The sequence below is a fragment of the Hyperoodon ampullatus genome (assembly GCF_949752795.1).
Source record: "Hyperoodon ampullatus genome assembly, chromosome: 11".
NCBI lineage: Eukaryota > Metazoa > Chordata > Mammalia > Artiodactyla > Ziphiidae > Hyperoodon > Hyperoodon ampullatus.
In genome coordinates this window covers 28,112,045-28,134,697 of record NC_136924.1, presented here as the reverse complement: position 1 = coordinate 28,134,697, position 22,653 = coordinate 28,112,045, and the positions used below count along the sequence as shown (strand labels likewise).

Genomic DNA, 22,653 nt, shown 5'->3' with positions numbered 1-22,653 from the left:
GGGCATCTGGGAGCTCAGATTGAGAGTCTGCAGAGAGCCCAAAATGTAATTCACCGTGGGCAGTAACACTATCACATTTCCAGTTACAGCTTACTTTGAACACTAAATATGTACCAGGCCCTATTCTGATACTCTACCTGTAATAGCACGAGCAGTCCTCACAATAGCCATGGGAGTGTAGGTACTATTATTATCTTTATTTTACAGACGAGAGAAATGAGGCTCAGAGATTTGGGGTAACTTTCCCAAAGTCAGCCAGACAGCCACTGGCAAAGAGAATGCAAAGCCAGACAGTTGGCTATGCAGCCCATGTTCTCACGCCCCATAGTCAGTCTGGCAGGTTGTTTCAAAAATTGAAATGCTTGTGATTTACTGCAATTACAGTCTGCTAACATAAATTGGGTTAATTTGGGGTATTTTTACATTTTCTCTTTCCTGAAGACTTTTGGCAGTGTATTCGCAACAATAAAAGTGGCTCTCGTTTTAAATTCCATTGAGTTGAAGGTAAAGTCTTTTTTTTTTCATGTCTTCAATCTGGCTTTCATCCCTGGATCCAAAACACATGGGGAGATTTTCTTAGGGAAATTATTTTTATAAAGCGAGGCAACAGTGTTCCACTTGTCTTTTGATAGAGAATGATCGACACACTTCATGTCTGTTTTATTATAAAGCAGTAGACTTTGTCTAACAGCTTCTTCCTCTGCTAATTTGAAACTCCCTCAGCCCAGTGGTTCCCAGGTGCACATTGGATTAGAATCACCTGGGAGCTTTAAAAAAAAAGGAAAGATGCTGATTTAATTGGTCTGGGGTATGACCTGGGATCAGGAATTTTAAAAGCTCCCTAAGGTGATTCTAATTTAACATTAAGAAGCCTGGGTTTAGGGCTTCCCTGGTGGCGCAGAGGTTGAGAGTCCGCCTGCCGATGCAGGGGACGCGGGTTCGTGCCCCGGTCTGGGAGGATCCCACGTGCCGCGGAGCGGCTGGGCCCGTGAGCTATGGCCGCTGAGCCTGCGCGTCCGGAGCCTGTGCTCCGCAACGGGAAAGGCCACAACAGTGAGAGGCCCACATACCACAAAAAAAAAAAAAAAAAAAAAAAAAAAAAAGAAGCCTGGGTTTAGCTCAACTTCCAGAATCATATACTCATTAGTTTCACCTGTGGTATTCATGCCCTTTAACTGATGTAGAAATCAATGATTGTGGTCGCTCAAAATAGGAACAGAATAGAAACAGAGAGGCAGACCTATTTAATTTTTCCTGGATATGCCCCTGTGTCTCTAACGTACTATGTAAGTCAGGAAAACTGCCTTTCCCTTATCTTTAAAATAAGATGAGACCAAATGATCTCAAACTTTCTTTTCTCTATTCTGCTTCGTTTAATGTAATTGGAAGGACAGTATCCTGATCACTTCTGTTCAGCCTAAATGGGCAAGGAATAGACATGGAGATTTGTCATCAAGCTGGGAAATAAAGGAGCAGGGTTTGGGGTAGGAAGTGATAAGCCAACACTCTGGTCCTTAGAAGGCCTGGGAGCTGGTCTAAACCCTCGCTCCTCAAACTGTGCACCACAAGCCTCAGCATCATCGGGGAAAGGGTAGAAACATATAATCTTGGGGCCTCTGCTGCACTTAATCCAGTCAGAATCTACAGTGTCACAAGATCTGCAGGTGATTCACATGAAATTTAAAGTTTGAGAAGCACTGCCTCAGCCCCATTCTATTCGCCTAGTGACTGATATGCCTGCACCTGTGTCCAAGATCTGGCGACATCACATCCACCTGTGAACGTGGTCCATCAGCTGCTTTTCTCTTCCCTAGGTGAGGAAGCTCTAAACGAATACCTCAAAACCAAGACCGTAACGCTGGAATATTAGAGCAGTGCCGTCATCAGGAACCCCTCGCAGACAGCACCGCTCCGCAGCTCTCCACATTGAAGAAGCCGGGCTGTGCTGAGGAAGGAGGTGTCAGCCACCAGCTGAAAAAAACCACAAGGACCACGAAGAGGGTCGGGCCATGTGTCTAAGCATTTACACATGTTCCTGAGTATTTTCTAATACCCCTTTTATACCTTAAAATGATGTGTAGTTGTTGGGTTTTAACTATGTCATATACCACACATATTTCTAAAATATCAAGCTGCTTTTTTTATTCCCCACCAAGACTAACCTAGTCATGGTTGTTCACCTTGCAGACGTCAATATCATGCAGTTATAATACAGACAGTGCATTGTTAGGAAACCTTGTATAATATGTACAGGTTTTAACCTCTGAACCAGGCATATGGGATTGTTAAAAAGATTTTCTGTAATTTTGCTCTCAAGGAACAGTATATCCTCTAAGGAATGTGAAGGAAGTTCTTTTTTTTTTTTTTCCTTTTGGAAATAAGATACATCTTTGTGCCTTTGATGATCTATTTTTCAACCCACTGTGATGAGTGACCAACCCAGAAACAGTTCTTGAGTACCTACCAAGTATGAGGTACTATATTATGTCCTGAGGAGTATACAAAATTTAATGACATGATCTTTGGCCCCAAATAGTTTAAATTCTAGTCAATAGCTCTTAAAATGGATTTTACAGTATGATGTATTATAAAGTAAATAGCTTTTGGAGGCTGATCTTGGTTCATATCATACCATCTTGCTATCTATGTGACTTTGGGAAACTTATGCAACTTCTCAGAGCCTTAGTCTCCTTATATGTAAAACGGGGACAGTAGTGCCTCCCTCGGAAGCCTTATAATGAGGATTCAATGCAATAGTTTTAGTACAGCACCTTGCACTGGGCTTTGTTTGTGGTAAATACTCAAATACTCAATAAAAGTTAAGTGCTTTCCCCATCACTATTTTAAAAATATAGTGAGATATATTAGTTAAATGAATTAATTTCCCTACAACCCTTTCCAGTAGTCATCAATTCCTATGCTGCTTTTCTCCTCCATTGTCTGACCCAGCACCTGATACAGCAGCACTGGAAAATACCATGTAGTGAAAAATGACAGTGGTACAAGGAAAAGGGTGCTTTTCTTTCTACAGCTCATTCGTCCTTCTAGGACATTTGGTTTTCCATTCTCCTACCAATTGGTTCTGCTGCCCACTAGCTGGGTGATCTTGGGCAAATTAGTTACCTAATATCTCAAAGCCCAGATTTGGAATCTATAACACAGGGATAAAGTCCCTATCTCATTAGGTGTTGTAAGGATCCGGCGGGATAATATACATAACGCACTCAACAAGGTGTCTGGACCATTCTCTGCGCTCAAGAAAGAGGAATTATTACAACCCATGCAGTACTCACGTAATTGCTCATTGTCAGACAAAAGTAGGTGGGTAGATTCTAACCATCCATGTATGATTAGAAGAAGGTGAGATCCTGAATTGAAGAGTCTTTGGCAGCTTGTCAGAGCAATTAATTTCCATGAATCCTCCTTTTAAAGTAAAATTTCAGTAAACATCTCTATCTCTTTGGCTTTGAAGAAGCCCTTAGGGATTACTTGTTACTTCGACTCGGCAGCTTAATGTCAGAAGAATGTAGGGAATCAGTAATCAACAAACAACAATAACAAAAATCAGGGGCAGAAAACATTCAATAGGAAGAATATCAGGTATGATCCTGGATGATCAACAGAGCAAATTTTGCCTGTAAGCGTTTTTTATTGTACCACAGCTCATTCAGAGCTCGGCACAGGTGAAATTCTAAATGTGGACCCAGCCGGGTTCAAACTGACAGTTCATATTTGAATAAAATGACAATGTTCTTAATAGAAAGGAACCACTTTTTAAATGCAGTGTTTTAACTGATTTCATGTGATTTAAAGTATCACTTTACGAGATATTTTAATGATAGATGAAATGGCAAACAAAAACCTGGCCATTTCTTCCAGAATGACTTTTACCCTCTAATATTACTCTCAGTAGCAGTGCTTTTAATAGTTTTGGGGCCATAAACCTCTTTGAGAATCTGAATAAAGCTATAGATCTCCTCTGTCCCAAATTCACACGTACACACCTAGTTCTGCAAATATCTTCAAGAGATTCACAGACCTCCTAAAACCCATGCTTGACCTCCAGATTAAGAACTCCCTTTTCCCATAGCGAGTTCTAAAGTTCTCAGCAGCTTGAGTTTTTATATCTGACTGCTGACCAGAATCAAAGGCTCCATGGAATTTATAAAATTACCAGTGAATTTGAATTGGAACATAACGATGCACAGCCTACAAGGTGATTTAATTAACACACTGAGTAATTAATTTATCACCATTTCTTCAGATCACTGATTATTTTGCTAATCTAAAGGACAAAGCTGTGATCTGTCCCCCAAACTGGAGAGTTGGGGAGGTGTAGACACTTTTATAAGTTTTCCTTCGAAGTCCACTTCCCAGTGCCTTTGCTAAAGCAGCCCCCAGCACCCACCCACCCCCCTGGCCTTTCGCTCAAATACACCCTCCCTGGCCTCTCCTACCCCCCAACTTGGTTGTAAGTCTCTCCTCTATCCTCTCACTTGTCTGGAACATAGTACTTAGCACTTGGTGCTGGAATTACTGGTCTTCCTAATTAGATATGCGCGCCCCTCCCCCACCCCCAGGATTGGCATCTGTCAGTAACAACAGCTATCATTTACTGAGTGGCTGCTGTGCGCTAGTCACTATGCTAAGCCAACTTAATCTTCACATCTGAAAAGATGAATAGATCAAGGTGCTCTTTTTCCTGGCTCCACCACTACCAAGAGGTTATTATTGCCAGTCTCTTGACTGGCCTTCCCGATTCCTCCCTGTGTGGCTCTCTTCAAAGCTTGAGTCAGATGGTGTCACTCCTCTGCTCAAAACCTTCTAATGGCCCCCATTTCACTTAGAATAAAGTCCAGTGTACTTACTGTGCCTGCAAAGTCCTATCAATTCTGTTCCCGGGTACCTCTAACTTCATCTCCTATCAACTACCCTCTCATTCTCTTTAGCCACCCTGGCTGCCTTGATGTTCCTCCAACTGATCAAGCACACTCCTACCTCAGGGCCTTTGCACTTGCTGGTCCTTCTTCTCAGTGGTGGGCTGGTAGGTATTTAACAAGTGGCTCTCTGAGAGGAAAAGAAAACTCTGATTTGTAGCATTTGCTGATTTCTGTGTACAGATGCTCTCACCAAGGCTGATTTCAAGCTACCAACTCGACTTAACTGAACGCAGAGTTGGGATGAGATGCATGTAATTAGAACAAGTGTGGGCCAGTGCCAGCACACCACTGCCTCTTCCTGAAACTCTTTCCCCACACACCACCCCCAGCTGGTGGCTGCCTTACTTCCTCCAAGTCTCTGCTCAAACATCATCTTAGTAGAAAGCCATTTGCTGACCACTCTTCCTAAAATAGCACATAGATCCCCACATTCACACCTCATCTGTCCTCATTCTTTAGTCTCCTCCTGCATTATTGTTGTAGCACTTACCACCACCCGTCATAGTTATTATCATCGATTTCTTCCCAGTAGAATGTAAGCTTTGTGAACAGGTGCTTCTTTTGTTCAAGGACATATCTCCAGTGTCTAACACGTAGGAGGAGCTCAATAAATATTTGCTTTCAAATGAAAGAGGTTAAGAAACCTGCCCAGATCACACAGCTATTCAGTGGCAGAACAGGCACTCAAGCAATGAAGCTGGTAGTCTTAACCAAGCTAAGATGCTGTTACTGCCAATGCCTGAATCAGGCCCTCAGTAATGAATAGTAGGCAAATGTTAAATATTTGTCAAAGTAAAAAGCTAAGCGGAGTGAACAACATTAAAAGCAAGAGCTTTTGTGGAAATGACTAGAGACAGGGCAAGGAACTAAACTGGTTCCCCCATACCTCCCTTCTAAGAAAATAGAAGCTATCAAGGGAAACCTGGGCTATAAGTAGATTATCAGACATGAGACATGATGGATAGGGTGGATTATTATTATTATACCTATTATGCAAATAACACCCAAGCGGATTTTTTAAATGATTAATACCTAATTTTGTAAAAATAATAAAATGGGAAGGTAAGATTCAACCATAAACTCTCCACAAATAACCACAGATGATATTTGAGATGTTCCAGATTTTTTCTATGAATACTTTTAGAACTAGTATAATACTGTACATAACTTTACCTGCTTTTTTCAATTAACAATATGTAAGCATCTTTCTTTGTCAATAAACATACCTCTGCATATGTTCAGTGGCTTTAATTCAACTTGTTCTCTATTGTTGGACATTTATATTTGCTTTCTATTTTAAATGTCAATCTTAGATAGAAATTTGTGAACAAAACTGTTATTTGCTTAATTAGAATAAATTCCTAGAGGTGGAATCTGATTAAAAGGATATAGCAATCTGTAATCTTACCAAGTTTCTCCAAAGTTTTGCCACCACTGTGCATTATTTTTTTTTAATTTAATTAATTAATTTTATTTATTTTTGGCTGCATTGGGTCTTCGTTGCTGCACGCAGGCTTTCTCTAGTTGCGGTGAGCTGGGGCTACTCTTTGTTGTGGAGCATGGGCTTCTCGTTGCAGTGGCTTCTCTCTTGTTGTGGAGCACCGGCTCTAGGTGCACGGGCTTCAGTAGTTGTGGCATGTAGGCTTCAGTAGTTGTGGCTCGCGGGCTCCAGAGTGCAGGCTCAGTAGTTGTGGCACACGGGCTTCATTGCTCCACAGCATGGGGGATCTTCCCAGACCAGGGCTCGAACCCGTGTCCCCTGCACCGGCAGGCAGATTGTTAACAACTGCGCCACCAGGGAAGCCCTATGCATTATTCTTACAGCATCATAATACCTCACACTTACCAAGCACTGTTCTATGCACATGATGAGTATTAACTCATTAATTTCTTACTAAAACCTAATAAGGGAGATACTCTTATCCCCATTTTACAAATGGAAAGTGGTTGGGCTGGGATCGATCCAGCTTCAGAGCCCATGCTTGTGGCATAGTGACTGGTAGGCCCACAATGGCAGGATGTGGCTGACTGAACTTAAAAGTTGGCTCCACCAGTTACCTATTTTAAAGCTTTAAAAAAATTTCCTTAGCGTCTCCCTGCCACTTTTTTTTTCTTAAATCTGTGAAGTAGGTACAAGACAGTATCTCATAAGATGGTGGTCTTTTTTTTTAACAAAAAGGAAATTTATTGTGTCACAAGAAACCCAGTCATAGTTTGGTCTACAGAGTTATTTGATGCAGTAATTCAGTGATGTTCCTTGCTTCTCTTTGCTATCCTTGATGTGCCGACTGTACCTTCAAGAACTGGCTCCATTTATGGCCACTAGGCCATAGTTCAAGGAATCATATCCAGTCACAAGTTATCCATGTTCCAAAAGAAAGCAGCCATCTTTTCATGTACCTCTTTTTTAGGCATGAGAAATCCTCCTTTCCAAAAGTCTACTAACAAGACTCGGCTTGTGCCTCTCTGGGAAGGCTGTCACATGCCCACCCCCGAGCCAATCACTGGCAAGGATCTTCCATGAACATATGGTGGGGAATCAACCACAAAGATTCCACCGTTAAACTTTTGGGAAAAGTCTACCAAATCAAAAGATAGTAAACCTGTCTTTCTTTCCTCAGGATTGTGAACCACTGATGTTTAAGATGTATTACTTTATTGGCATCAAGAGGAAAAAAAAGTTTCACGAACATTTATCGTACATTCCGAGTGAAAGGCACCATGCCAGGCACTGAGGGAAATACAAATGAAAGACTCAACCTCCTTACTTGTCTTTCCTACCATAGTAGTGGACTCAGGCACAGGAATACGAGCTACTTTGCAAGGCAGTTTTTTTATAAGTACCATATTTGATGCACAATTAAAGTATTAGGAGAATAGATAGAGGAGATTCATTAAGAATATTTTTGCTTCAAAGACCAATACACCTAATTTTCTGATTTATGACTGTCAAAGAGCCATAGAAAGATAATACACAAGGTTGAGGAGAACATTTCATCAGCCTTAGCAGGAAAGAACTGTTCTCCAAATGGCGGCCATCACCTCACACCAAAGCATCAGGCAGAGAACCCATAGGGTCAGACCAACCAAAGCACGATGGTGATTTAGTTTCCAAGAGACTGTAGAGCACACTGCTTACAAACAAAACACATACATGAAGTGCACCTATGTTAAATGTATAACTCAAGAAATTTTTATGTGTGTGAGTGGCAGTAACGCTTAAACATAAAACACTCAGAATAGTGGCTGACACACAAAAAGGGCTGTTAAGTACTAGCTGTTGTTTCATCTGCCACTTTGAGAGGTAAAAAATACAACATTGGTTTCATTTGGTTTTCGTTTTTTTTTTTTTTTTTTTTGCGGTATGTGGGCCTCTCACTGTTGTGGCCTCTCCCGTTGCGGAGCACAGGCTCCGGACGCGCAGGCTCAACGGCCATGGCTCACGGGCCCAGCCGCTCCGCGGCATGTGGGATCCTCCCAGACCGGGGCACGAACCCGTGTCCCCTGCATCGGCAGGCGGACTCTCAACCACTGCGCCACCAGGGAAGCCCTCATTTGCATTTCTTTGAGAAATGGGACTGAACATTTTTTTTTACTAATTTGTAAGAGCCCATTATATACTAATAACACTCACTCTTGCCTTACAATGAAATTATTTTTCCCAATTTGTCCCTTGACTTTTAAACTTCTTTGCCACCCACTAGTTTTAAATATTTATGAATTTTATGCTTTTTTTTTTTTGTAATTCTACAATTTTTTTTCAATTTTATTTATTTATTTTGGCTGCATTGGGTCTTCATTGCTGTGCACGGGCTTTCTCTAGTTGCGCTGAGTGGAGGGCTACTCTGTCGCGGTGTGCAGGCTTCTCATTGCAGTGGCTTCTCTTGTTGTGGAGCACAGACTCTAGGCATGCAGGTTTTAGTAGTTGCAGCATGCGGACTCAGTAGTTGCAGCACGTGGGCCCTAGTGTGCACAGACTTCAGGAGTTGTGGCGCGTGGGCTCAGTAGTTGTGGCTCGCAGGCTTAGTTGCTCCGCAACATGTGGGATCTTCCTGGACCAGGGATTGAACCTGTGTCCCCTGCATTGGCAGATGGATTCTTAACCACTGTGCCACCAGGGATGTCCCTACATTTTTTGGTTTGAGGGCCTGCACCATTTTACATTCCCACCAGCAATTCACAAGGATTCCAATTTCTCCACATGCTAGTCAACAGTTGCTATTTTCTGTTTTATTTTTATAATAGCCGTCCCAATGGATGTGGTAGTATCTCATTGTGGTTTTTATTTGCATTTCTCTAATGTTAATGATATAAAAGCACATCTTTTCATGTGCTTATTGGACATTTGTATTTCTTCTCTGGAGAAATGTCTATTCAAGTCCTTTGCCCATTTTTTTTTTTTTTTTTTTTTTTTTTTTTTGCGATACATGGGCCTTTCGCTGCTGTGGCCTCTCCCGCTGTGGAGCACAGGCTCCGGACGCGCAGGTCCAGCGGCCATGGCCCATGGGCCCAGCCGCTCCGCGGCATGTGGGATTCTCCCGGACCGGGGCACGAACCCGTGTCCCCTGCATTGGCAGGCAGACTCCCAACCACTGCACCACCAGGGAAGCCCCTTTACTTTAAAATAGGTTTGAGATTTCTTAAGTCTATGCTGATGAAAGACGATGCCAACAAATTCACTCATCACCATACATAAAGTTAAGCTTTCTAAATCTCTTTCGCATGAGATCAAAAACAGTCTGCTCTTAGAAGATCCCCAAATGCTATCTCTTCCAACTCTTTAAAAGCCAGCTTCTGTTTCTCCAAGAAGCAAAATACATTCAATATTGCAAAAAAGCACCATAGGTATCTGAAACGCAAAATAACCGGCAAGCCACATTCTTTTTCACAGAATTAGCAGGCATCTATCACCTGTTTCTCAGATTGTTTATTTCCCTGTTTCTTTTTTTTCACTGGCAGGACGGTCCAGAACCTCTATTTTGCCTTTTCCATCTTCTGAATGAGGAAGCTTAATGGTATCGATGGTGACTTCACCTTCAGAAGAGGTGCTATCATCTTCATCCTCAGATTCTGAACTGTCCTCTGAATTGTCTTGTGAATTCTCTTCTGAACTGTCCTCTTCTTTTGAATCAGACTGATTCATCTCAAACAAGGCCACATCCTGCAAAACACCACCATGTGGGAAATTTATTTCAGGGTAGTTCCCTAAAAAGTTACAATAACAACTTTGGGAAGGGACCAACCTTTAGCCCAAGAAGCACGCAGGACAGAAAACGTTCTTTTTTTTTTGGCTGTGCCACGTGGCTTGCAAGACCTTAGTTCCCCGACCAGGGCTCAAACCCAGGCCCTCAACATTGAAAGCACGGAGCCCCAACCCCTGGACCACCAGGGAATTCCCCTGGACAAGAAAAGTTCATAATACAATATGGCACTATTATTCTTTCAGTTGCCAGAGTCCGCCATAATGATTTATATTTACTACAAGTCTAAAAAGTCCCCCACAACCAAATTCTATATATCCTGATTATATTCAACACAATTCACTCAACAAATATTAACAAGTATCAACATGAACCAGGTACCACACTAGTGGCTCAACTACAACAAAATCCTGGCCTTTGTGGAACTTATGTTTTTGAGGAGGAGTTGGCAAATCACGGCCTGCAGGGCAGACCCAGCCCACTGCCTGTTTTCGTGCAGCTCTGAGCTAAGAACGGTTTTTACACTTTTCAGTGGTAGAAAAAACTAATCAAAAGAGTAATATTTCATGAAACATGAAAATTATATGAAATTCAAATTTCGGTGTCCATAAATAAAGCTTATAAAACTTGCCTGTTCATTACATATCATCTGCAGCTGCTTAGACACCGAAATGGCAGAAATGAGTAGTCACAACAGACACAGTAGGGCCCACAAAGCCTAATGTATTTACTATATGGCCCCCTACAAAAAATGTTTGCTGACTTCTGTTCTAGTTGGGAAAGAAAGACAATAAACAATTACACAGAAAGCATAGTGTAGGGCAGTGAAAATTAAAAACAATAAAAGCCAATGATAGAGCCACTGAGAAGGCCTCTCAAGGTGACAGGTGATGAGAGATGGAAGGAGTCAAGACGCAGGAATCTGTGGAGGGGCATTCTGCAAGGAGGGAAAAGGCCCGGAGCAAGGAGATGGAGTCTGCAGTGCAGTCACTGAGGGTCCTTGGTGGGAGACAAAGTCAACAGAGAACTGGAGGCAGGATCACACAGGCCCACGAAGGACTGTGAATTAATTAGAAACGTGATGGGAAGCCCCCTGGTTCCCAAACTGCGGGCCACACATACTGGGTGAAGAATAGACTCTGGGAAGAAAGGGTGGAAGCAAGAAGACTGGCTGGGAAATTACTGGGATAATCCAGAGGGGAGACCGTAATCACCTAGAGAAAGGGTAGTGGATGCCATGTGGAAATGGCTGGATTTGGGATGTGTTCTGGAGGTAGAGCTGCCAGATCTGCTGATGAATCAGATATGATTTTTAACAATGGTGTCAGCGCTGTCCAGACACGAGTGTTATACAGGGAATTCCAGTGTAGAAATAAGATATGAGCCTAAACTGAGAGACAGTTTTCACATGCGGCTTATGTGATCAGTTATTCTGTTATACACATCATTTACTTTTGCAGTCTCAATGAATCAGACTATGATTACCTCTTTTGGGCCTTAGATGGGAAAATAAGAAAAAAATCCAGTTAGAACACTTAGTAAATAAATGCTTCAAGATAACAAATGTACTATTTGACTTGAAAAAGCCTTCCTATGATGCTGAATTACTAAATTCCTAAACTTCACCCAGGGAAGCTTACTGACCTATGAGATCCTTAATCATCAAATGACCGAGTATCTCTGCAGTACTGGAAACATGAGCTGACTTTGCAAGAAGGAAAAAAACATGCAGAATTAAAACTAAAAAGTTCTCTTTTTCAGGTGATGAGGCATACTGGTAATTTTACATTATGAAATGAAAACAAAGCATAGTTACCATCTGTATAACTTTTTCGAGCGTCTCGTCAATATTTTCAATATTGAAATGACCAGGTGGTGCAGCTGCCATTTCTTTCCTTAGCTTTTCGTTTGCCTGAGCCATCTGTGGGAGAAAGCTCTGTACTTGGTCCAATACTAAAGAGAAAATATAGTTTATCAATATTTATGTTAGTATTTGGCCAAACTTCAAATTTTTTTTTTTTTTTTTTTTTTTTTTTTGCGGTAAGCGGGCCTCTCACTGTTGTGGCCTCTCCCGTTGCGGAGCACAGGCTCTGGACGCGCAGGCTCAGGGGCCATGGCTCACGGGCCTAGCCGCTCCACTGCATGTGGGATCTTCCCGGACCGGGGCACGAACCCATATCCCCTGCATCAGCAGGCGGATTCTCAACCACTGCGCCACCAGGGAAGCCCCAAACTTCAAATTTTTAAATCCAGAATTTCCTGTAAAAACACTTCTAAATTTGACAGGAATAATAACAATAATTATAATAAAATCTTTCAAATTCCTTCCATTTTACAAACTCCCATCCTCTCCTGAATTCTTAAAACGGTAGGACTACACAATTCAGCAATTATTTCTCAATGTTTTGTGTTTCTCATATATGCCCAGGACTGGAAATTCCTAGAAGGCTGGCATTCAACAAACAGTAACTGAATAACTAGGCAGTAGGACTTAATAGTTAAATGCACGAGGCTCTGAGGCTTTGGAGTCAGACCGACGATGTTAATAATAGAACCCCAGTACCACCTCTTACTATCTGAGTTACCTTGGGCATGTTAATGAAGCAATGGCTGTTTTTACCTGCCCAACATATGTTCCCCTTTCTTCTGATAATATAACGATGACTTTCCTTTTAAGCTCTGTCACTCTTAGTCACTCTTGTCCCTACCCCATTCATGCCGACGTGTTCCACAACCTTGGCCACTGTGATTTGGTTTAACGACACTGTGATCTGTCAGGCCAATCAAGATAACCCTGGGACTCTGGTTGGAACTGTTGAGAGAAATATCCCTTCTTTCCGAGTAAATGACTAAGTGAGCTGCTGAATGTAAGCCTGGAGCTGCTGATAAACTGGCCCACCTGCCACCCGTCGGGGAAGAGCTTGTTCTAGATGAAGTCAACACCTAGGAAAGCAGAACTAAGAGATACAGAGCAGAAGATCCCGGATGATGCCAAGCACCTGGATGCAGATGTACCTGAAATCACTGGGATATTTTTCCCCAACAAAATGAGCCAACATCGTTTGGCTGAAGGCAATGTGAACTGGGTTTCAGTCATTTACAACCACAGAAGTCTAACTAATACGTTTAATTTAACCAATCAAAACCTCAGTTTACTCACCTGTAAAACAGGGATGATAACTGACAGGCACTATGGTAAGCACAGGGGAGTCAATAAACAAGGGATTTCTAATTTCTTTAGCTCTCAAAAGAGGCCCGGCACATAACTATGCACATCATGGGCTCTCAGAACTCCTTAAGTCACTGATACAACCACAGAACAGCAGACTGAAATGTCCAGAGGATGGAAGAAGAGAAGAAAGTCAAGGTGAAGGTCAAGAAATGGCCTTTAATTGTGAAACAGGATGGCTAGAAGGATTCCAGATGGCATACCCAACTTGGAAAAGAGTTTGGCAATTTTTTCTTTATTAAAGAATACTTTTCATATGACCCAGAAATTCCACGCAGAGATATGTACCCCCCCCAAAATAAAAACCTATGTCCACACAAAAGCTTGGATTTGCATGGGGAGCCACCATGCAGTCATTTTAGCTGTTGTAGATTTAGTGCATACTATAGTTAAGTTCCCCTCTAGGAATACTCATGATTTCTTAGTTTATAGACATGATAACTTCATGCATCATTTACATTGTTTTTACTACTTCTTGTCTTTATTCTTTTTTTTTAAACATTCAGAGTGAATTACACAGAACCTGAGTATTACATGAATGCTACCTGAACAAAGTCTGAGTGGTCTATGAGCGTGTAGTACAGTAATATGACAGAGTAATTAATGAAGAGAACTGGCCCTGTTATGTTATGAGTAACATTTACTATTTAAGTAATTATGTCCAATTTAATGGGATCTGGTAGTGTTTTCCCATACATGAATATTGAATTCGGGACTCAGTAACCTCTAGAAAAATTTCCCATGGAGATTAACAATAATTGATTTTGATTTCCAAAAATCCATCCCACAAGGATTTTTTCTGGGCAAGGTTACCCTCTTAAAGCACGGGAGTAATGTATTATCCCTGTGCACTGAATTCACAACGTAATTCCCAAGTAAGACTTGCTCGGCTTCACTCTCTGTGGTTTGATATCTGACAACAAAGGCAGGTACTGTCCCATCAAATAAGTGCTTAATTAGGCAGAATTTCACATCACAGAGGGTTCTTGAGAGAGAGAGAGAGAAAGGAAGAGAGAGAGAGAGGGAAGAGTACTTACGGGGACTCCTCTCTATCCGAACTGTTTGAAGAGTGGAATTCTTTCTGGAATTAGGCTTGGAGTTGATAAGCAACCTGTCCCATATACCTGCAAACACACATACTTCATTTACTATAGCGTAAAGAAACAGGAGCCCATCAGCAAACTTTCCAAGACCACCCTCAAGCCCTCAGGTTTTGACCATTCGTTCCTCACTTCCCAGCGCATTTTTTAAAAAAAGAAGCACTCCAAGTTCCATTACAACATTTTAGTTCTGCACACAGATCTCCCCTTTCTTAAATCTGTCTCCTACATCTCTGCGTCACCAATGCCAGGTAATAAATGAACACTGAACTGCACCTTTCTGGGTCAGAAACCCATCAGTGACAAATGTGGGTCGGCAATGACAGGACACAAGAAGCAGCACAAAGTACCATAAGGGTTAAGTGAAGCCAGAAATTGTTTACCAGCTGCATTATATTGGACAAATTACCTAAGCTTTTTGAGCATTAATGTCTTCGTTTATAAAACATGCCTGCCAGGTTAGTTCCCCCTCAGTAAAGATGTCCAACCTAGACAAAACAGCTCTTTAAACTTCCCCACTCCCAAGTCCATCTATTCAGCCTTACATTCACAACTCCTCAAATCAACCCAACTCTCCAGCCCATCAGAGCTCAGAGAACAGGACTTGTCTTTCAAAACCCAAGGCTTTGCGCACCGTGTTTCCAACACCTGGAAAATCTCTTCACTCTGGTGTAAAAATCCCATTCACCCTCAGAGCAGCGGCTCAACATTCCTTGCTTACTACCTTAGACCTAGCAATTGGATTAGTGCAAAGAGCATGGGCTCTGGAGCCACGCTGATTGGATTCAAATCTCAGTTTTGCCACTTCCCAGCCACACGATCTCCAGCAAGTTACTCATCTGTATGATACACCAGGTCTCAGTTTCCTCATCTATAAATGGCGATAACAGAGCCTTCTACACAGGGTGGTTGTGAGGATTAAATTTGTGAATTCATTCCTGGGGCAAAGCAGGCACTAAGAAAGCTTCGGCTATTATTATTATAACTTCTTTGGATGCTCTGGATTCTCACAGACTCTTTTCTTCAAAATAATATTTAAGGAGAATATGCCCAAGACCTTAGGGCATATTATTATATATATTATTCTTCTCCAAAAAAAAAAAGAAAAGAAAAACAAATTCTATAGATACTACTACTTCTATTTTCCCAATGTAAAAACTGAGGCGTTGGGAATGTAAACAACTCTCCTAAAGTTCCATAGCGAATAACTCGTGTGGCTGGGATTCGAATCCTTGCTTTATAATTCTCTATTATGGTGTCTGAAATCCTGTGCGGATTTCCTGTACCCGTCTTCCTCTAGAGAGAGGCATTAAGGGGGCTCTGTGGGCATCTGCGGAGGAAGGGTGGTTAATACTCATCCGCTCCCCTTACCAGTCAACTGCTGGGACCCAGAGCCGACCCTAAGGCCGTCCCCTTAGGGGAGGTGTCTTGCTGTGGCGCTCGGCAGTGGGCGCTCACCGCGGTGCGGGATACAGGAACCACGCCCAGGCCCGAGGCCAGGTGCGCGCCCCCCGCCGCCCGGTCCCACACCGAGTCCTGCGGCCACCCCCGGGGGTCCCTCGGTGGGGCCGGGCCTGGGTAGGGAGCCGCCGACCGGTCCCCGGCTGCTCCGGCAGCGCGACCCCTGCCGCACGTGCGCGCCCCACGCCGCCGCCACCCGCCCGTCACCTCCGCGGCCGCCGCTGCCCGCCATCAGCAGCTCCCTGGACACTGAGACCCCGGAGCCGTCCCGGGAAAGCGACGAACAGCTCGCGTCGGACTGGGATTCGCCGTGGGTCTCCATGCTGCTCGCCCGTCTTCAAAGCAGCCCCTCCAGCCCCGGATGCCGGAAAAAGGCTGGGGAAGGGGGCGGGGCCAGGACTATGATTAGAGGAAAGTCGGAGGGGCGGGGCGAGGGCGGAGCGAGGGTGGCCTGCGGCGAGGGCGGCCCCTAGCATAATGAGGAGGCCATTTCTATCGTGGGAAAAGGAAGGCGGAGGGTCTGGAGACCCTGTGATTGGATGAAGAGCTGACAAGGCTGGCTTTTTAGCTAAACCTGAAGAGCATACGGTAGGGCTGCCCTCCTTTTCATTTATTTTTTGTTTAAATTGTGGTTAAAAAAAACACATAACACAGAATGTACCATCTTAACTGTTTTTACGGGTACAGTTCAGAAATGTTAACTCTACATTGTTATGTAACTGATCTGTAGAATTTTTTGCAAAACTGAAACTCTATATCCACTGAGCAACCTCCCCATTTCTCCCTGACAGCCACCATTTTAACTTCTGTTTCTATGAGTTTAACTATTTCAGATACTTCATATAAGTGGAATCATACAATATTTGTCTTTTCACAACTGGCAGATTTCACTAAGTATAATGTTCTCAAAGTTTATCCATGCTGTGGCAAGTAATAGTATTCCCTTCTTTTTAAAGGCTGAATAATATTCCATTCCATGCACATACCACATTTCCTTTACCCATTCGTCCCTTGATAGCTGGGTTGCTTCCTCCCGGATATTGTGAATAATGCTGCAATGAACATAGGTATGCAAATATATCTTTGAGATACTGCTTTCAATTCTTTTGGATTTATACCCAGAAGTGTGATTACTCACTGTATGGTAATTCTACCTTTGTACTGGTTTCCATAGTGACTGCACCATCTTATTCCCACCAGTAGGGCATAAGCATGCCAATTTCTCCACATCCTCACCAATGCTTATTTTCTTTTTCTTTCTTTCTTTCTTCCTTCCTTCCTTCCTTCCTTCCTTCCTTCCTTCCTTCCTTTCTTTCTTTCTTTTACAGTGGCCATCCTAGTCAGTACGAGGTGATAACTCATTGTAGTTTTGATTTGCATTTCTCTAATGATGAGTGATGTTGAGCATCTTTTCATGTGTTCACTGATCGTTTGTATATATACTTTGGAGAAATGTGTATTCACATCCATTGCCCATTTTAACTCAGATTGTATGAGTTATTTACATATTCTTATCAGATATATGATAATGTTTTGGAGACATAAACCATTATGAACATACAAGGACTCAGGAAATATTGTTCCCATACCCTTTTTAAAGAATTTACTAGAGAATACGATTCAGAAAATAATTGGAGAAATTCACCTTAAGTTTTGGTGGTGAGCATTTTACAGTAGAATTGGGGAGAAACAGTGAGAATAAGGTTGAAAGAATAGTATTTAATTTATATAGGTTTTGATAATACGGATATAACACAAATATGAAAAATGAGGAGAAAGCAGAGACTATATGAAGAGAAAATCTGGCTTTTTAAAAACTGGGACTAAAAGGGTAATACTTTAAGTTAGATGCTGGGGGTAAAGGAGAGAAGAGAAAGAGGAGATGACTTGCAAATTACAATATTGTTCATAGTGGTAAGACAATATAAAAAAGGGGGGGACTGAATGGTATTGAGTAAAGGTATTAGAACAAAATAAATATATTCCTAAATACCCAAATTAATTAGATAGAGAGAAAGAAATAAAAGACTTCATAGTAAAGACTTTATATGATTATGACAAAACTGAAGCAAAGCATATCAATTGTATCAATACATGCAATAGGGCTTAACTGACCTATAAAAAGAAAAGGATTTTCAGAGTGGATAAAAAGTCAATATCCAACTCTATGCTGGATAGAAGAGACTTACCTAAAATATAAGATTAAAATGGTAAAAATAAAAGGATGGTGTTTTTAAAAATTAACTGTACCTGTTATATCTATAACCATTCTAAATAAAACCTAAATTTAAAAAAGAGTGTGGGGGATCAAAGCCACAATGAGATATCACCTCACACTTGATAGAATGACTATTATGAAAAAGACAAGAAACAGCAAGTGTTGGTGAGGATGTGGAAAAAAGGGAACACTTGAACACTGTTTATGGAAATATAAATCAGTGCAGCCACTGTGGAAAACAGTATGGAGGTTCCTCAAAAAATTAAAAATAGAACTATCATATAATCCACCAAGTTCACTTCTGGGTGTTTATCTGAAGGAAATGAAATCACTATCTCAAAAATATATCAGCACCTCCATATTTTGCAGCATTATTTACAATAGCCAAGACATGGAAACAACCTAAGTGTCTATCAACAGGTGAATGGATAAAGAAAATGTGATACTTATATAAATTCAGCAATATAAAGAAGGAAATCTTCCCATTTGTAACAATGTGCATGGACCTCAAGGTCATTATGCTAAGCAAAATAAGTCAGACAGAGAAAGACAAATACTCTGTGTTCTCACTTATATGTGGAATCTAAAAAAAAAAAAACAATAGAACACATAGGTACAGATTGGTGGTTGCCAGAGGATAGGAGTGGCAGTGGGTGAAATGGGTGAACTTCTAGTAAGGTAAATAATTCCTGGAGATGTAATGTACAGCATGGTGGCTATAGTTAACTATACTGTCTTGTATATTTGAAAGTTGCTAAGAGAATAGATCTTAAAAGTTCTCATCACAAGAAAAAAATTTTTAAGTGTGTGAGGTGATGGATGTTAACTTATTCTGGTAATCATTTTGCAATACATACATAATGATACAATGTTATATGCCAATTATATCTCAATTAAAAAAAAACAGGGTCATGACTTTATTATTAGACAAGCAAGAATTCAGCCTTGTTCCCCCTAAAAAGAAACAAAAAGACACTTTATAATGCTAAATACTGCAATTTGCAAAGAGGAAACTATCATTAATATCCATGTGCCCAATAAAACAGCAACAAGTATTATAAAGCAAACTGAAAAAGAATGCAAAGATAAATAAGCAGAAACTCTAATAATTGGAAATTTTAACACCCTTTCAGAACAGAATAGACCTAACTGGACAAAAAATTTGTATGGATACAGAAGACCTAAACAATATTATAAACAAAGTAGATCTAATAAATGTAAACACTGAATCCTGATAATAGAGATTAAACTTTCTTCTAAGTCACATGGAAAATTCACCAAATTGACATATTATAGTCCACAAAGAAAATTTCAATACATTCCAGAAATGTAAATGATATAAGGGGGCTTCTGTGATCACAATTCTATATAACTGGCAAATAATGACATTAAAAAAATCTCTTCCACCTAAAACTGTAAAAACACACTGCTAATCAATCCTTGCATCAAGAGGAAATAGTGAAAATGAAACTGTGTCCCCCAAAAGCTAAGTATTGAAAAAGTCAAGAAAATGACAAACCACTAGCTAACCTAAACCAAAATAAGGAGTGGAGGAAGGTTGAAGGTATAAACATATGAAATAAAAGGTAATGGAACAATAATCATAAAATCAGAGGAAATATATAAAAACTTATAAACACTACTTTGCACAACTCTATGCAAATAAAACTGAAAACCTGTATGAAACCATTTGAAATGGTTAATGTTCCATAAATATATAATTTACAAAATTTCCCCAGAATCAATAGCAAGTCTAAAGAGAGCAATTTCTATAGACGTTACAGAGAAGGTTTTCAGAGCTCCCACATAAAAACACCATGCCCAGTTGGTTTTACAAGGGGATTTCTATCAAACTTTTAAAGATCAGATAAATCTAATGCTACTTAAACTACTTCAGAGTATGGGAAATAAAAGGAAATTTCCCAAGTTCTAAGAAATGAATATAGCATTGATACCCAAACTTCACAATGACTGTACAAAAATGAAAATTAGGGACTTCCTTGGTGGCACAGTGGTTAAGAATCCACCTGCCAATGCAGGTGACACGGGTTCGAACCCTGGTCCGGCAAGATCCCACATGCCGTGGAGCAACTAAGCCTGTGCACCACAACTACTGAGCCTGCGCTCTAGAGCCCACGAGCCACAACTACTGAGCCCACATGCTACAACTACTGAAGCCCGTGCACCTAGAGCCCATGCTCCACAACAGGAGAAGCCACCGCAATGAGAAGCCCGCGCACCGCAATGAAGAGTAGCCCCCGCTCACCGCAACTAGAGAAAGCCCGTGCACAGCAACGAAGACCCAATGCAGCCAAAAATAAATAAATAAAATAAATAAAGTTAAAAAGAAGAAGAAAATTATACACCTGGCTTAATTGGGTTTCCCTAGAAAGCCAATCTAGAGGCGAGGTTCAAGTGCAAGTAGCTTGGGAGCCAGAGGGGGAAAGAGAAACGAGGAAGGAAGGGAACCAATAATGTGTTACTGTCAAGCAAATTGTGACTAAGGGCAACTGGAACTTAATCCTGCTGGGGAATTCCCAGAGTTATCCTGGGTGAGCCTAGGTATTTATCCACCAGCTCATGTTAGTCATTGGTTGAGGGCTGCTCCAAGGGGATGCAAATTTCCCAGCATTTCTGGCCTGCTCCTTGCTCTCTAGTTAAGTGGGCTCCACTGGCCAGAGAATATCTTCAGGCAAAGAGTTGTAAATGCTGGTCATTGAAAACTGGGCAGATGTGTACACAAATAGTAAGTGCCAACATGGTATGGGTGAGGCACTGACAGCCTTTACTCAAGACCAGTCTTAATTATGAATACTGATGCAACAAATTAAATATTAGCAAACAGAATCCAAGAGCACATTAAAAAATAGATGCCATACAAGAGATGCTGATTCCAGGAGAAATTAGTATGTTTATTAAAATAGTAGTACAGTCATTAATATAATACATCAGTTTAACAGAATTAAGAAGAAAAATCACATAATCATCTCTATAGATGTTAAAAAGATGTTTGACAAAATTCAACATTCAGTAAGATGAAAATTGATACCCATTATGCATGATAAAATGTGTATACCTCTGCCCCCAAATCAGCATTTAACTTAATGGGGAAATACAGGGCTTTCCTGCTGAAGTCTCTAGACGAAGTACAAGGATGTTCAGAGTCTTCACTAGTACCTAAACACCGAATTGGCAATGTTAGCCAAAACAGTTACATAAGAGGAAACAGTGAGAAACAAGAATTCGAAAGCATGAAGTAAGACTATTTCTAGATGCAGATGTTATGACAGTATACCAGGGGGTGGGAGTGGGGCAAGCATCAGAAAAACTGCTACTAACAAGAGAATTTGGTAAAGTAGCAAGAAATAAAATAAACACACAAAAATGCCACCCAGTCTGAAAATATAGTGGAAGGGAAAACCCATTTATAAGAGGAATAAGATAAAATACCTCGTCATAAACTTAACAAGAAATCTGCAAAAAATGTATGAAGAAAACCATAAAACATTCTGGAAATATAAAAAACAGATTTCAGTAAATGGAACGATATAACATAGATAATCCATGGTCTTGGATAGAAAGATTCAACGTCAAAACATGTCAATCTCCTAAAGTACACTATGAAATTTTCCCAATCCTAATATAAATACCAAAAGATATTTTTTTCTCTTTGAGAGATTATAAAGTTCATACAAAAAAATGAACAAACAGTAGCAGCAGGGAGACTCTGAAAAGGAAAAGCTATAGTGGGAAGGGGGAGCTACCCCTGGTAGATGTTAAAAACATAAAGTCTGCATAATAATTAAAAACAGTATTGGTACACAAACAAAAGAGGGGACAAAAAAGAAAACTCAGAAGGAGATCCCAGAGCACTGGGAAATTTGGTGTAGATAATGGGAGCATCTCAGATCAGTAGGGAGAAGATGGGCTTTTTAATAAGTGGCATTGGGGCCTTCCCTAGTGGCGCAGTGGTTAAGAACCTGCCTGCCAATGCGGGGGACACGGGTTCGAGCCCTGGGCCGGGAAGATCCCACATGCCATGGAGCAACTAAGCCCGTGCGTCACAACTACTGAGCTTGCGCTCTAGAGCCCATGAGCCAAAACTACTGAAGCCCACGCGCCTAGAGCCTGTGCTCCACAACAAGAGAAGCCACAGCAATGAGAAGCCTGCACACTGCAACGAACAGTAGCCCTCGCTCGCTGCAACTAGAGAAAGCCTGCGCACAGCAATGAAGATCCAACACAGCCAAAATAAATAAATAAATAAATAAATAAATAAATTTATTAAAAAAAAAAAATAAGTGGCATTGGAACAAAAGAATAGCCATTTGGGAAAAAAAGGGAAATTTGCATCCATTCCACACACTATGCATCCAAATAAATTCAAAATGTATTAGAGATTCAAATTTTAAAAATGAAACCTTAAAAGTACTGAGAGAGAGAGAGAGAGAGAGAGAGAGAGAGGGAGGGAGGGAGAAAACATTTTCTTTATAAATGGAATCGA

The 22,653-nt window shown here is 41.1% G+C and overlaps 2 protein-coding genes across 2 annotated transcripts in view; one reads left to right on the top strand and one right to left on the bottom strand.

The window, feature by feature from the left end:
• ALDH1L2 (aldehyde dehydrogenase 1 family member L2) overlaps positions 1-1,910 on the top strand; it is a gene marked incomplete at its 5' end in the record, with an annotated part of 52,991 nt that extends 51,081 nt beyond the window's left edge. Inside the window, one exon of the mRNA XM_079715474.1 lies at positions 1,815-1,910. Coding sequence (XP_079571600.1) covers positions 1,815-1,870 — 56 coding nt within the window. The 3' untranslated portion in view covers positions 1,871-1,910. The remainder of the gene's footprint in view (positions 1-1,814) is intronic.
• Positions 1,911-9,633: 7,723 nt separating this feature from the next.
• On the bottom strand, positions 9,634-16,253 carry NOPCHAP1 (NOP protein chaperone 1; the record flags this gene model as incomplete). Its single annotated transcript, XM_079714401.1, has 4 exons — positions 9,634-10,101; positions 11,958-12,094; positions 14,408-14,494; positions 16,139-16,253. 4 exons carry the CDS (start codon positions 16,251-16,253, stop codon positions 9,868-9,870), a joined length of 573 nt encoding a protein of 190 aa, XP_079570527.1. The 3' UTR covers positions 9,634-9,867.
• Positions 16,254-22,653: the final 6,400 nt, after the last annotated feature.